The following is a 16,188-nucleotide window of genomic DNA, read 5'->3' on the forward strand; positions in this document are numbered from 1 at the left end:
TCCTAGACAGAGGAGATCACTCACTCTTTTACTCACTCTCACTTAACTGACATTAAAAGCCTTTCAAGCACAGTGAGAGTGATGATAATGAGTGGCTCAGCACACAATGCAGATTTTCTCTCTATTTCCTCTCTCTCTTTACACACACACACACACACACACACACACACACACACACACACACACACACACACACACACACACACACACACACACACACAGAGAGAGAGAGAGAGAGAGAGAGAGAGAGAGAGAGAGAGAGAGTAATGACTCATCTGTGGAGACCTACGGCCCATTACAATCATAATTCATGTTCGGTGAGTTTTTTAGTCATTGATTAATACGATTAATGACCACACCACCGCACACCTTGGGAGGAAATAAAAAATGTTAGTCAGTTAGTCTTCAGAGCTGCTTGCTGATGTGAGTGTTAAGAGTGGTAGTGAATGGGATCTGAATTTAAATCTAAACTTGGCGTTGCATCTACGAGGCTGTTGCTCGGCCCTGTGTCTGACTAACAGCCTTCCATTAGGAGAATCAGTCAGCTGTTGTGTTATGTTTTAAGGATAAGTCTTGGTCTGTGATATTGCTGTCTGATCAAGTCATTTCTCTGGTTAACAGGCAGAGCTTGACCTATGACGTGAGTGAACCCTAATGCAATTGGACCAAGAGAGACTGAATCTCCACAGATATCAGTCCAGTAGTGTTTTTGTTACCCTTGGGCCTACTTGTGTTCCAAGCAGAGAGGGATTTCCAGTTGCTCCTGGGCAGAACTTCAGCTTATCGGTTAACTTAGAAGTTGGACTTAAACCTCAGGTGGTCGGACAGAGCCAATCATTCTGTTTAAGTCTCTCCTTCCTTTTTGTTTTGTTTGAGACAGCAAAGAGCTAGGTCCTTGAGTAATTAGACACGATTCAAGTCCAGCACAGTGTTTACAGGTCTTGAGTGCGGCTGATGTTTAAGTTGGTCTGGAAATGTTGTGTTCCATAAACACAGAGCTCCAAATAAAAACAGCAAGACAAAATGCCTCATTTATTGCAGTGTCAAATATGTGGTTGCCATAACACTCATTGTATTGATATTCTTGTCAGTCTACTAGGCTCCAGTGAATGCATAGTGCCACCCGTGGAAGGAGAGAGGAGGGGAAGGAGGAAGGGGGAAATGGCTTTAGTATTACATATAATGCTGATTCTAATCTCCGGCTCATAATAAAAGTGCAAAGCTTTCTTTATAAGGCTGAATGGTGCTGTGAATTGTAATGGGCTAATAGAGAACAGAGCCGTCTGCTTTCATGTGCTGCTGGTCCCCAATTGGGAATCTTTACCTTTCAAAAGGAACGTGTGTGTGTCTGTGTGTGTGTCTGTCTATGTGTCTACCCCTGCTCAGAGTGCGAGCAGAGATATGCAGAGATAAGGACAAAATGAGAGGGATACGGTCGTTACTAGTTACCACAGCCACAAAGTCATAATTATGTCTAAACCCCGCCTATTTCTACTATTTCTATTCTTAAAATCTGATTTTAAACCTAATCTTGACCTTAACCACACTGCTAACCTTATGCCTATCTCTAACCTTAAATTAAAACCAAAAGCTAATTTTTGTTTTCATACATTTTTACAATATAGCCAATTTTTACTTGGTGGCTATGGTTACAAGTGACAACTGAGGGATACAGAGAGTGGAAGGGGGGGAGGGAGAAGTGTGGAATCCATTCCCTATTCTAGGCTGTTTATGGGAGATAAAAAGGCAAAATGCCTGTGTCCACGTTTCAAGTTAATCTGTTCTCTTAACGATTTCCATCCTGCATTTAAAACACTGTGGGGGTCTGCTAGAATCTCTGCCTAGCTAATAAAAGTAAAGGAAGGGACCAAACATGTAGGAACATGTAGGTTTAAGTGTGTGTGACAGTTGAAGGGAAATAAACCTTTTAAATGCCAAAGCAAGAGGGCAGGAGTCAATTTCCCAAAGTGCATTTTCAAAGCGGTTTCAATGGCGAAAGGTAGTGTAGCAGATCGAATCAAATTGTATTTGTCACATGCGCCTTATAGTGAAATGCTTACATACAAGCACATAACCAACAATGCCGTTTTGAAAAAAAAGGGGGAAAAAGTGTTAAAGTATTTACTAAAATAAACTAGTAAAAAAAATTATAATAACAAATAACTAAAATAGAAAAATAACAAATAATTAAGGAGCAACAATAAAATAACAGTATGGAGGCTATATACAGGGGGGTACCGGTACAGACTCAATGTGCGGGGGCACCGGTTAGTTGAGGTAATATGTACATGTACGTAAAGGTAAAGTGATTGCATGGATAATAAACAGAGTAGCAGCAGCGTAAAAATGGGGGTGGGGTGGGGACAATGCAAAAGTCCGGGTAGCCATTTGATTAGCTGTTCAGGAGTCTTATGGCTTAGAGGTAGAAGCTGTTAAGCTGTTGTGCGGTAGTGGAGAGAACAGTCTATGACTAGGGTGGCTGGAGTCTTTGACCATTTTTATGGCCTTCCTCTGACGCCGCCTGGTTTAGAGGTCCTGGATGGCAGGAAGCTTGGCCCCAGTGATTTACTGGGCCGTACACACTACCCTCTGTAGTGCCTTGCGGTCAGAGGCTGAGCAGTTGCCATACCAGGCAGTGATGCAACCAGTCAGGATGCTCTCGATGGTGCAGCAATATAACTTTTTGAGGATCTAAGGACCCATGCCAAATCTTTTCAGTCTCCTGAAGGTGAAAAGGCATCATTGTTCCCTCTTCACAACTGTCTTGGTGTGTTTGGACCATAATAGTTTGTTGGTGATGTGGACACCAAGATCTCACACAGCACACAGATAAGAGTCCCATAGGAGCGCTGGTACTAGAGCTCATAACCCAGCTATTCCCAGGGCAGGGTAGGCTGCTCGGCTCCACAAGCCCCATACAGAGCCAGCAGCAGCAGGGTCAGGGCTGGGCAGGGGCCACTATAAAGTAGACTAGTATCTCTGTCTGTCTGTCTGAGGCACACGGTGTGGCTCTATCACTGACATCACACCGCCTGGTATCATTTCCACTGTGTTGACTGTCAAAAAGAAAGCCAAATTATTGATGTGCCCTTGTGGACATGTACTAGTTTCCTATCTACGTTAATATAATTTGATTGTTTGATGTTTATTCTACTTGTATCTCGATTACAATTGCTACTATGACTACCACTGTAGCCATTTCTGAAATTCCATTTCACCCCAGATTTGTTCAAATAGCTACAGTATATCAGGTACCTAATTCATAAACCTTCTGCGACTTTTAATTCATTTTTGATTCATTTGTGTGTGTTTGCATGTTGCTCGAGAGTGTGTGTGCGTTTGTCCATGTTTTTTTTGTGTGTGCGGATGTGCACACATGCATGTGTGCTTATACGATGTGTGTGTCTGCGCAGCATTCTTCCCTCTGGCTGCTGTGTTTACTTAGTGTGGTGAATGGGAGGTGTTCTGTGCTCTGATTTAGAAAACGCAGGGAGGGGGTTGTGGTGCAGGGGGCCGAGGGGAAGGGGAGTTCTCCCCGTGGTGGTAAATAGGAGGGGAACTACTGCAGCCATCTGAATGGCTCCAGAAGTGACCGCTGTGTGACTGTATTGCGGGATATTTATGGTTCAATTAAATCACCCATTAAAACTCTTACCACCATTCTAACAGTATGACTTCCCATATAATAGATATAGAAAATGAAGCCTGGGCCCATATTGTACATGCTGTAGCCACAGAGAGGAGTTGGTTGAAGCACAAACTGACTGGACAACCAGGCTATTAAAGAGGCTGTTCACTCGGTGATATGAGTGTTAGACTGAGGTATCTAACCACTGTGGTGTGTGTTCCTGTCTCCTCTCCTAGGCTGTGAGGACATCGTGGTGGAGAGCCTGTCCCTGGACTCTCTGGTCCCCATCCTGAAGTGGAGCTCTCAGCCTTACGGCTCCAAGTGGGTCTACCGCCAGGCCCTGCACTTCCTGTGTGAGGAGTTCAGCCAGGTCGTGACCTCTGAAGTTCTCTACGAGCTTAGCAAGGAGCACCTGCTCACCGCCATCCAGTCAGACTACCTGCAGGTGACCACCGCTGTCTGTGTGATTGGACTGAATGCATTTACCAATTATGTTATCCTGTCTAAATTACTCATTTGTAGACTGTGCTTTGATTTGAATGTCCAAATGGCTCATTTGTAGTCAGTGCTTTGATTATAATGGCTGACAAAATAAGAAAAAACTTTTTTATGTATTTTCAACCATCCAGTTTTCACGTAAATCTGCGAGGCAGCTAGGGTATGATTGGTTTGATAAAATGATTTAGTGAAGTGGCAACACGCACGCAGATGCATAAACACAAACCCAAACACATGTAGTCTGGAGCACAGACAGAGTGAGAACATTCCCTGGAGGCATTGCCTTCAAGGATGGACACTAATTGAAGCTGAGCTCTGGTCTGCTCTGCTGTGCCAAACTCCCTGGGTATCACACAGGACGGCTGAGGTGAAACGCTGTAATCCAACCAGACAAATACAACACTCAGCCACAACTACACCATGTCACACCATCAACCACATATGCAAGCATCCTCACTGCAATGTTTAACCTTGTCCTTACTCTTTTCCTTCCCTATCACCATCCCACAATCTTTTTCTCTTGCACCCCTGCCCTCCTCTCTCCCTTTCACAGGCGAGTGAGCAGGACATTCTCAAGTACGTTGTTAAGTGGGGCGAGCAGCAGCTTATTAAGAGGATGGCAGACAGGGGTAAGATAATACACTCCATAATTGCCCTCAGAGCAGGCCCCCTAATGGCTCTGGGAAAATACACTCTAAAGGGCTATAAAAGAAGCCAAGTTCTATCCTTAAAATGGGAGACTCTGAAGCACCTCAATTGTAGATTGCAGTATTTTGTTTTTGTGTAGCTCTGAACCGGACTGAAAATACTGTATCATAAAACAATAATGAGTGTAGTGTGTATGTTGGCCGTCCAACTACGAACTGTGTGTTTTTTGCGTCTGGTTTCTTTTCCCAGAGCCCAACGTGCTGAGTGGGACGGCCCACAGTGTGAACAAGCGGGGGGTGAAGAGGAGGGACCTGGATGTGGAAGAACTGAAGGAGATCTTGTCCCCGCTGCTGCCCTTCATCCGCACCGAGCACATCCTCCCTGCCAACAGCGACGTCCTCTCTGACGCGGTCAGTAGTCATGGATGATTCATCATATGTTGGCTTCAATACAGTTTCTGCTGCCAATACGTAAAGTGCAATCAATCTATCTATCATGTTGACTGACCTGTCCCTCTAGGTGTGTTCTTTTGTGTTCTCTTTAAATCACCCCCCTCCTCTTCCCGTCCACAGACGAAGAGGGGTCTGATCAGCACCCCTCCCTCGGACATGCTGCCCACGACAGATGGGGGCAAGGCCAATTCTTGGTTGCGACAGAAGAACGCTGGCATCTACGTCCGGCCCCGTCTCTTCTCTCCCTATGTAGAGGAGGCCAAGGTAGGACACTCAGCATCGAGGGGTTAATGACGATTAGCAGTGCAGGTTATCTCTGTTCGATCTCATCTCTGAGGGTTTGGGTCAGGCCGAGGTCATACAGACTCCTAACCCGTCTCCTTCTCCCCTCAGTCTGTGCTGGATGAGATGATGGTGGAGCAGACAGATCTGGTGCGTCTGCGTTTGGTGCGCATGTCCAACGTGCCTGACACCCTCTACATGGTCAACAACGCCGTGCCACAGTGCTGTCACATGATCAACCATCAGCAGATGGCCAACAACCAGACCACCGTCCCGTCCGTGGTGGCAAATGAGATCCCAGGTTAAAGGAGAAGACTGGTGTCAATAAGGAAGCCATTTTGTATAACATATTAGTAACATTGACATGGTCCACTAATCCTCTGTGTGTGTGTGTGTGTCCTGTCAGTACCCAGACTGGCGGTGGTGAAGGAGATGATCCGGAGGCTGCAGGAGCTGAGGCACACAGACCAGGTGCAGAGGGCCTACGCCCTCAACTGTGGCGAGGGGTCCACTGTCAGCTATGAGCTGCAGCTGCGTGTACTGAGGGAGTTTGGCCTGGCGGACGGGGCTACTGAGCTATTGCAGGTGAGGGGAAACATTCTCGGGTACAGGGAGGACCAGGTCTGAGAAAGTAACCAGGCTATAGACTGATAGAGACTTGGTGTACTATGCTGATGACTTGTATGCATTGTAGTTGTAGACCATTTAGATGCCAATGCTAAATCTTTTGTTTATTCTCAGAACCCCTTCAAGTTCTTCCCAGAGGAGCGTTTTGGAGACGAGAGTCCGGTTCTGGCCCTGCGCCAGGCAGGACGTTGTCGGGTCAACAGCAGCCCAGCGATGGACAGCATGTTCTCAGACCTGGAGGGCCTGGCTGGGTTTCACCCCCCGCTGCCTCCCCCTCCACCCCCATACCACCCCCCTGCCACCCCTAGCCATGCCCAGCTGAAGGGGGCATGGAGGCCCCGTGTGCCCATCCCACCCCCCACCCGCTCCTTCTCCTACCCCTGTAACCGCACCCAGCTCCACGCCTCAGCCAAGCATGGTAGCCCAGACTACCCCTCTGGCCCCAGGCCTCCACCTCCAGACTGCACCAATCCCCAGGCCATGGGCCGAGCCCTGCTCGTAGAACCACAGGTGAAGGTCCACATGTCATGCTGTGTGTGTGGATTGCATTTGGTCAGTGTAGCTGTAGAAGTGTATTGTGCTGTGGTCATGTATAGCTCTAACTAGCTGTGTTTGTGTGCTTCTTTTTGTTTCTCCAGCTGAGCATGGAGCCTGTGATGAGGGAGTTCATGCCTGACATCGCTCTGGGCGTCTCTGTCATGACCCTGAGGGAGCACCATATGGGGAACAGGGACGGTCACAACCCTCACCCTCATGGCCCCACCCTCACCCCACACCTCCCTCCCGGACCCTGTCCCTCAACTCGCCTCAGCCATGGCCACGCTCACTCCTGTAAGAGGCACGCTCCAGAGCCAAAGCTGGAGGCCCAGGCAGAGTTTCCTGACCTCTACGACTTCTCCTGCCGACCAGCCACCCCGACCTCCAGCCACCCCCTGGCTCCTCCCTTCGCAGGGCCAGACCTCTACAGCCACAGCCCCTCCAGCAGCCTCCCTCCCTCCTACGTGTCTGACACCCAGGGATGGACAGCTGAGGCACGCTCTGACCCCCTGCGCTTGGACGTGCTGGGCCTGCCCCCCCAGCGGCAGGATGGAGCTCTGGCTAATCCCTCTGGTTCCCATGCCAAGGCAGGACATGTCCCCAGAGGACGATCAAACAATGAGACTGACCTCACTCACGGCCTTGGCCACTTGTGGGGCTCCGCTAGTGGAAACCCAGAAGGGTATGAGGAGAAGCTGTCGGCCCACAGTGAACCCCAGGAGGAGATGGGGGTTACTGGCGAGTCCACAGGGTCAGGGGCCCAGCAGCCTCATATAAATAGTGTTAGCGAGGAGGCTAACAGAGACCGCAGGTCGCCTAACAAGCCTGACTACCCTTACAAGAAGTCAGCACTTTAACCCCTGGGGAGGAGTGGGGGTTGAGTTGTCTGAAAGGGAAAGGTGGGGGAAATGACCTCCTGTCATGGACAGCAGCGCACTAATGCGTGTGTGAAGGGTTGGCTAATGATTTCTATTTATAGATTGTGTGTGTAAATATTCCACCTCCTCCAGCCCTCCCTTTATGACATAGTGCTGTCTTCACCGCACGTCTCCTCTGATTGTTACAGACAAGCGGCATCCAGTCTGTAGGTTAGAGAAACAGCAGTGACTGTAGTGTTGCTGTCAGACTGTTGAATTGAAGCTTGCTGAAGCCAACCTCAGTGCTGCAGTTTTACAAAATCATTCCAGCAGTACTGTTTAGGAGGGGTTTTGCCTATTTTCCTTGAGCCTTGTTGCACACAGAGGTTTGTTGTAACCTCTTAGATGTGGGAGTCAGAAAGGAAGATCATATCATTACGATCAGAACAACGATGTGTTATGATCGTAACAATTGTGTAATATAGCTGAAATATGTGCTGAGGACATGTGATATACTTCAGGACTGTAGTCATCAGCATATACTTTACCATGGGAGATATATACATAGGATCTCAGTATAAACTATTGAACACCAGCACATAGCTCCAAACAGCGTTATCTTCATGATAAAGTTATGTAAAAACATGTCTGTATTTTCTTGCTCCTCTCATTTGTATTTCCTCTCTCTTCCTTGTAGCATTCCTCCAGTACGTACCTCACCTGATTGGTTACATTTGATTTCCCCTTCCTGGTGATGAGTACTAGGCTCTGGCTGGTTCGGATCAGGCAGGAAGTGGATCAGACGGGAAGTAGGTCTGTGGAGGCTGTCATTGTTCTCTCTGGATACCGCTGTTGTCTTCTGGGTTATTGTTTGTGTCCAGAACTCACCAGTGCTGCTTCTGCACAGTCTCTGGCTTTTATATTCTCACAAAAGCATGAGCCTAGGGTTTTCAGAATGAGACAGGAGGGTGAGGGCATAGGTTGATGACTGAGGTACACTGGGAAAGATAAGGGTGCCATGGCAACTGTTGTACAGTGGTGTGTGATTGAACGCGCTAGTCAGGAGATGTTTGTATTCAGCAGAACGTGTGTGTGGTTTCGTACTCCCAGGCAACTGTTTAAACAGTATCAGTACTGTAGACTCAGTATCCATCTTTAATCAGGTCTGTATTTACATATCAACACGAGGCTCTGAGATGATTAACTAGTGACCGACCATAGAATGTTATGGCCAATATGCTTGAAACCACCTTGCTCTTTCAATGGAATTAACAATTAGAAGCCTTAATCCACATTTTGAAGTGACCAAACGGGATTCATTACAAGCGTGATGCCACCACTGGCTCTCCTAGTTGTCAGTGTGACTCTTCTGTACACCCTCTACACACACACTCCATTCCAATGTACTCTGTCTAATGTTAATTTTGGTTGTTCCCATGCACTCCGTGACCACCATCACGCCACCTTTTGGCCAATCCTGGACCTGCTCTTTCTCTCTCTCTGCCATCAGAGGTTATGGCATACTGAATGAGAGCTATCGGGCCTGTTGCTACAGAAACCAAAGTGCACACATCAGAGCCTGTAAGATCAGCCACACCTGTCTCTCCTATGACAAACTCATGATACATAAAGAGGCAACATTTCACTGTAGGAACAATCCATTTCACATGGGAGCAGGGGGGAATATGAACAAATGAATTTAGAACAAAAGGGATCCAGAACACCTAAATCATTCTTTAGTAAATAAAATTGTATGGCCTCCATCACCTGCATTCTACCATTCAGAAATCCTGAGCATTGCCTGTAAATAATAATTTGATATACTGTACAACAGAAATCCTTGTTATTACATCTTAGTGGCTTTAGATGAATTATTCAGCTGTTTTGTAGCTGTGGAGGACTACAGTGTGAAGTTGTTTCGAACCACATTTCACCTAGAAAGAATAATCAGACTCAGATTTTTGTTCTTAAATGTTTTGTTTTATGGAAATTGTTTAATATTGTTATTGGTGAGAATACCACGATTGTGTAGATTTTATACATTTCATTTTTAAATCTAGCACAGGATTTTAAAATTAGCACAGGAACATGTAGATGATCTGTAGATATTCACTCTGCCATGTAGTAATGAAGTTGCAGGGCAGAAACATTTTTCCATCCAGTTTGCTTTGGGGAAAAAAATTCTAAACTTCAGATTGCTCATGTTCATGTTGGTTAGTTGCTTTATTTTCCAGGACGGTGTTCCCTTTGAATAAAAAGCATCCACATTCTCTTTTTGCTCTTTGCTGTCAGTGCCTTCCCCTGCCAGAAACTGGGCTTTTGTTGGAGAAGTGACTGATATCCTATGCAAGCCTTTTCTACAAGCTTACCAACCTGCATCAAATAGTCCTTCGTAAAACTCATATAGCTAATTATTTGTTTACATAGTGGGTTTTTTGGTACCTTTGAAATTGAACCCTCTGGAACTGTGATTGGTTATTTGTTGAGAACTTTATAATTGAACAGGTACTTTGTACTCGTTTGATCTATATAAACACTTCTGTAGATTCCTGTACTAAGTTGTATTTAGTTTCACTGGTTCTATTTTTCTACTGTTACCTCAAAAGGTGCATAACAGTGATGAACTTGGGCATCTTTGAAATAAACTGCTTCAATATAATTATAGACTGTGTTAAGTCATTGAGTTCAACCTAGAATAACAATGAGTTAGGCATCAAAGAAGTACTTTCTGGTTCAAGAAGCAGTGCGACTTCACGGGGTCGTGTTTCGAAGGATGCATGGCTCTCGACCTTTCGTCTCTCCCGAGTCCGTACAGGAGTTGCAGTGATGGGACAAGACTGTAACTACCAAGTGGATATCACGAAATTCAGTTGAAAAAGGGGTAACAAGTTTTTATTTATTTTAAGAAGTACCTTCTGGTATTTGGATGACAAGTAGCCACATAATTTTTTACCCAATTTTATTTAACTAGGTAAGTCAGTTAAGAACAAATTCTTACTTTCAATGACAGCCTAGGAACAATGGGTTAACTGCCTTGTTCAGGGACAGATTTGTACCTTGTCAGCTCGGGGATTCAAACTTGCAACCTTCCGGCAAAGTCCAACGCTCTAACCACTAGGCTACCCTGCCGCCCCAATCATGTCATGGAGTGTGCTGGATGAACTATTCAAATGTTTAATTAACAGGAATGCTAGTGACAACATTAAATGGTCACATACTGATCTGTTTCAATATGAATGACAGTGACACCATTAAATGGTCACATACTGATCTGTTTCAATATGAATGGCAGTGCATCCTCATCAGGTGTCACATTATTATGAAATTCTAATGACAACTTAGACATAATTGACCAAATAACAGTAAGTCCATGACTAAAATGACTAGATTCCATCAGCATCTCTCCAAGCCTGCTAACAGCATGCTACTTGCATGGTCCTTCAGCTTCTCATAAGACATGGAATGCCATTTGAAATCCATGGAGTACCATTCGAGAACAACTTCTTGGGCAAAACTTTCAACTTCATAAACCTCAGTAACAGCATATTTTATAGCAGCACTGTTATTTCAAGCAGAAGGTGTTTGGTGGACAGAACTTTGTTGCTATGAACCCAAAGTAACATTACAAAATTGCACAAGTTAACAACAGGACACCGTGGGGCAGAATGACATCAGCTGTTCATCTGTCGCCTCTTCTTCATCAGCTCCCCAAAGAATTGGTGGATGGCTTCTGCTGTGATGACCTGAGAGGGAGAGGGGAGGAGTGGTTCAATGGGGATTAGAGGTGAACGACCAAAGTAGTAAGTCTGCAGTACTTGTTTTGTTTTTCAGCTACTGTTTGGGCCCAAGCAAATCAATTATATACATTCAATCATTCAGTGCTGACATGTCAAGTAACCTGCAGTATGGACTGCTGCTCATAGATTTTGGTTTCTTATGCTGTGTTTGTGCTCTCAGAATTATTGGAAATATTCTGGAACTATCACCAGACATTCTGTCCTCGGAGAACAATAAACATACAGCACCTCACCTCACCTTCATCAGCATCTGCTGTAGGAAAGCCATCAGTTCAGTCTCCATCTCAATAAACTCAGAGATAGAAGGAACAACATTTTACTTTCATCAATCAGGTTCATCAAATGGTATAAACCCTGTGTTAGGTTACATCTACAGTTAATAGCTGACAAACAAATAAATGAAAAAGATGGTCCCCATCCTTAAGTTAAACAATCTCCAGTTGTTGAATGCTGTCCAGAGTACTCTGGCCTGACATAAGCAGACTGTTGAGACTAGCAGATCCTTGCTCTATAGTGCCTCGGTTCTCACAGGCCAGGACAATGCCTGACTCATCCAGCAGGCCCTCTGAGCAGAAATGCCAACACATATTCAATGGAAACAGCTCTCCACCTTTATCCAATCCAAAGGGCTGAGACTACAATGTGCTGAAGAGCCCGTAAAGTCTATTGCTACCTCATACAACCCAATGAAACGGTTAGCTACAGCAATCTGTTCCACATCAAATAGCTAAAAACAACAGTGGCTGCACTGTGCTTTGAATAAATCATGGCAAAACACACAATCTCAAGAGAGAAGCATCTTTACTGGTCCACCTTGCAGCTGACGCAGGTGCACAGCTTGACTCTCCAGTGGTTAGGCCAAAACACAGCCCCTTCCCTAGCGCTCTCCAAGCCGTGGGCCTTCAGCTTCCTCAGCCTGCAATACACAATACTGACCTGGCTCTTCACAGGAAGACCTGCGTTACCTTTCCTGCCTCGCCTCCAGACCGTAGTCGGGACGGCTCAGGGAAGCCTTCACTTGCTAGCTCCAGGGCCAGAGCAACTTACAGATGTTCTGGGGTAATTCCCACATTTGGGGATCTTATCCGCTGCTAATGACGAGTTAGTCTGGAATTCCACTGAAGTAGTTAGCTTTTATTAAAACTTTTACATCATTTGAGGTTGTCCGTATGACAAAATAATATAGTGGGCTAACGGAGCAAAAACAGCGTGATTCACAGTTCGGGCTACATCCACACAATTGAATCCAAAACCGAAAGTTAACTTACTACGTTACCCATAATGCACTTCAGTGTTTTAAAGCTATACCCCCACTTTACCAACACTACTCCCATTCTGGATGGTGATTAGACCTAACACCACTCCAACACTCATACAAAGGCACAACACCCAATGGTTTTCATTTCGGTTACATGGACATTAGACATGTTACCCCTTTGGGATCTTGAATTTTTTTCTTCTTCTTTTCAGTCCACAAAGTTCCCTGAACTTGTCCTGTTCAGTAATAACTTCACTTGACGGAGCAAATAGTCTATACAGTCCATATTCCCTAATTGCCCGAAAGCACATGGAGCGGTGGGTAACAGCATACAAGGGCTGTTGGTTTAAGAGGAGGATACCTAGAGAAAAAGGCAAGTCAGTGGTTCAAGTATCTAGCAGTACATTGTGTAGTTCCAGTGTGAATGCAGGACCCCAATTTATCTCTCCTGAAAAAGTAAAAAGGTTAACACTGTTCTATTTCAAGAATGTTACTTTCCGTTTACAAAAATACCTGGCTTTCTTCCCATACAAAATAAAATTGTTCCCAAAGCATAAATGGCCCACGTCTCAATGCATAGAATATAAAACTGTCACAATTTACAGTCCCACCTACTTCAGTCTGTTTATTTTATATATTTTATTTTACATTTTTTAACAACAATAATGCAGCAATAAGTAAATGCCATTTTTTTACCTCCCAGAACAGTTTGTATGTAACCATTCAGTTCATCATCAACACCCAATCACCTAACCAGTCTTTTGTTCCTCTTTGGCCTCCCTGTGGGAGTCTGATCCAAAGCAGGGTGAGTAACAGTCCATGTTCACTTGACTGAACTCCATCTGCAGACCCACTCACAAAAGAAGTGGTATCAGAAGCAAGCTCTGCGTCCTTCTCACTACCATTGTCACTGTTTTGTTCGTCTATGAACAGGTTGGGTAGATCCAGATCAGAATCATGGAGGCCTGCATCCAGATCAGGTGGCAAGACCTCTGCAGGTTGCCACGCTTCGGCGTGTGTGAACACCCAACTGTTGTCTAGAGTTGTGCGGGAGTTGTACGGCTTGAGTTTGTCATGATGAATAACCTTCACCTTTGTTCTCGGGCTCTTTTGAATCCGGTAAGCCAAGTCGTCCAGCTGTCCCAGTACGAAGTAAGGACCCTCAGAGGATGGTAGGAACTTACTTTGTCCCGCACCCGCTTGTTCCTTTAATTAAGTACTATACTGTGTCACCAGCGTTCTAGTGTGTCCTTGCGATATTCTTGTCATACTGCTTTTTGACACGCTCCACAGACTGACCAAGCGCTTACCTTGCAATCTGGTAAGCAGGTTCCAATCTGTCTCGTAGATGTGCCACATACTGTGGAGGGGTCTTGGCGTGCTCATGATGAGGTGGCAAACCTGCCACAGGGCAATGGGTTCTGTTACTTCTCTTCCAAGGACCATCATGTTCGGAGTGAACCCTGTTGAGCTGTGCTTTGTTGCTCTAAATCAAATCAAATTTTATTGGTCACATACACATGGTTAGCAGATGTTAATGCGAGTGTAGCGAAATGCTTGTGATGTTGAAAGTGAGGTTATTTTCCTGACACCACACTCCGAGGGCCCTCACCTCCTCCCTGTAGGCCGTCTCGACATTGTTGGTAATCAAGCCTACAACTGTAGTGTCGTCTGCAAAGTTGATGATTGAGTTGGAGGCGTGCATGGCCACGCAGTCATGGGTGAACAGGGAGTACAGGAGAGGGCTGAGAACCTACCCTTGTGGGGCCCCAGTGTTGAGGATCAGCAGGGTGGAGATGTTTCCTACTCTCACCACCTGGGGGCGTCCCGTAAGAAAGTCCAGGAACCAGTTGCACAGGGCGGGGTCGAGACCCAGGGTCTCAAACTTAATAACAAGTTTGGAGGGTACTACGGTGTTAAATTCTGAGCTGTAGTCCGATGAACAGCATTCTTACATACAGTTGAAGTCGGAAATTTACATACACCTTAGCCAAATACATTTAAACTCAGTTTTTCACAATTCCTGACATTTAATCCTAGCAAAAATTCCCTGTCTTAGGTCAGTTAGGATCACCACTTTATTTTAAGAATGTGAAATGTTGTAGTATTTGGTAGCATTGCCTTTAAAGTGTTTAACTTGGGTCAAACATTTCAGGTAGCCTTCCACAAGCTTCCCACAATATAATGGGTGAATTTTGGCCCATTCCTCCTGACAGAGCTGTTGTAACTGGGACAGATTTGTAGGCCTCCTTGCTCGCACACGCTTTTTCAGTTCTGCCCATAAATTTTCTATGGGATTGAGGTCAGGGCTTTGTGATGGACACTCCAATACCTTGACTTTGTTGTCCTTAAGCCATTTTGCCACAACTTTGGAAGTATGCTTGGGGTCATTGTCCATTTGGAAGACCCTTTTGTGACCAAGCTTTAACTTCCTAACTGATGTCTTGAGATGTTGCTTCAATATATCCACATCATTTTCCTACCTCATGATGCCATCTATTTTGTGAAGTACACCAGTTCCTCCTGCAGCAAAGCAACCCCACAACATGATGCTGCCACCCCCGTGCTTCACGGTTGGGATGGTGTTCTTCAGCTTGCAAGCGTCCCCCTTTTTCCTCCAAACATAACAATGGTCATTAAGGCTAAACAGTTCTATTTTTGTTTCATCAGACCAGAGGACATTTCACCAAAAAGTACAATCTTTGTCCCCATGTACAGTTGCAAACCGTAGTCTGGCTTTTTTATAGCGGTTTGCAACAATGGCTTCTTCCTTGCTGAGCAGCGTTTCAGGTTTTGTCGATATAGGACTCGTTTTACTGTAGATATAGATACTTTTGTACCTGTTTCCTCCAGCATTCCTCCAGCATGTTCTGGGATTGATTTGCACCTTTCGCACCAAAGTACGTTCATCTCTAGGAGACAGAAGGCGTCTCCTTCCTTAGCGGTATGACGGCTGCGTGGTCCTATGGTGTTTATACTTGAGTACTATTGTTTGTACAGATGAACGTGGTACCTTCAGGCATTTGGAAATTGCTCCCAAGGATGAACCAGACTTGTGGAGGTCTACAATTTTTTTCTGAGGTCTTGGCTGATTTCTTTTGATTTTCCCATGATGTCAAGCAAACAGGCACTGACTTTGAAGTTAGGCCTTGAAATACATCCACAGGTACACCTCCCACGGGGGACCAGTACGGGATTTTTTTTTTTTAAATGTATGAAATGTATGCATTCACTACTGTAAGTCGCTCTGGATAAGAGCGTCTGCTAAATGACTAAAATGTAAAAAATGTAAATGTAAATTAGTCTATCAGAAGCTTCTAAAGCCATGACATAATTTTCTGGAATTTTCTTAAAGGCACAGTCAACTTAGTGTATGTAAACTTCTGACCCACTGGAATTGTGATACAGTGAATTATAAGTGAAATAATCTGTCTGTCAACAATTGTTGGAAAAATTACTTGTGTCATGCACAAAGTAGATGTTCTAACCGACTTGCCAAAACTGTACTTTGTTAACAAGAAATTTGTGGAGTGGTTGAAAAACGAGTTTTAATGATTCCAACCTAAGTGTATGTAAACTTTCGACTTCAACTGTAGGTATTCCT

The 16,188-nt window shown here is 45.1% G+C and overlaps 1 protein-coding gene and 1 long non-coding RNA gene across 2 annotated transcripts in view; one reads left to right on the forward strand and one right to left on the reverse strand.

Annotated features, from left to right (window-relative positions):
- LOC106610998 (BTB/POZ domain-containing protein 7) overlaps positions 1-10,188 on the forward strand; it is a 48,078-nt gene extending 37,890 nt beyond the window's left edge. The window contains exons 4-11 of the mRNA XM_082955672.1: positions 3,865-4,073; positions 4,680-4,755; positions 5,024-5,184; positions 5,347-5,490; positions 5,620-5,809; positions 5,915-6,093; positions 6,250-6,645; positions 6,774-10,188. Of these exons, the coding sequence (XP_082811798.1) occupies positions 3,865-4,073; positions 4,680-4,755; positions 5,024-5,184; positions 5,347-5,490; positions 5,620-5,809; positions 5,915-6,093; positions 6,250-6,645; positions 6,774-7,529 (2,111 nt within the window). The 3' untranslated portion in view covers positions 7,530-10,188. The remainder of the gene's footprint in view (positions 1-3,864; positions 4,074-4,679; positions 4,756-5,023; positions 5,185-5,346; positions 5,491-5,619; positions 5,810-5,914; positions 6,094-6,249; positions 6,646-6,773) is intronic.
- A 217-nt stretch (positions 10,189-10,405) lies between these two features.
- LOC106610999 (uncharacterized) lies at positions 10,406-13,065 on the reverse strand. The gene is made up of 2 exons (XR_001330036.3): positions 11,565-13,065; positions 10,406-11,272 (listed from the first exon to the last, which is right to left on the reverse strand). It is a non-coding gene; the product is annotated as an uncharacterized LOC106610999 (long non-coding RNA).
- Positions 13,066-16,188: the final 3,123 nt, after the last annotated feature.

The sequence above is a fragment of the Salmo salar genome, chromosome 09, assembly GCF_965601325.2.
Source record: "Salmo salar chromosome 09, fSalSal1, whole genome shotgun sequence".
In the NCBI taxonomy this organism is placed as follows: Eukaryota; Metazoa; Chordata; class Actinopteri; order Salmoniformes; family Salmonidae; genus Salmo; species Salmo salar.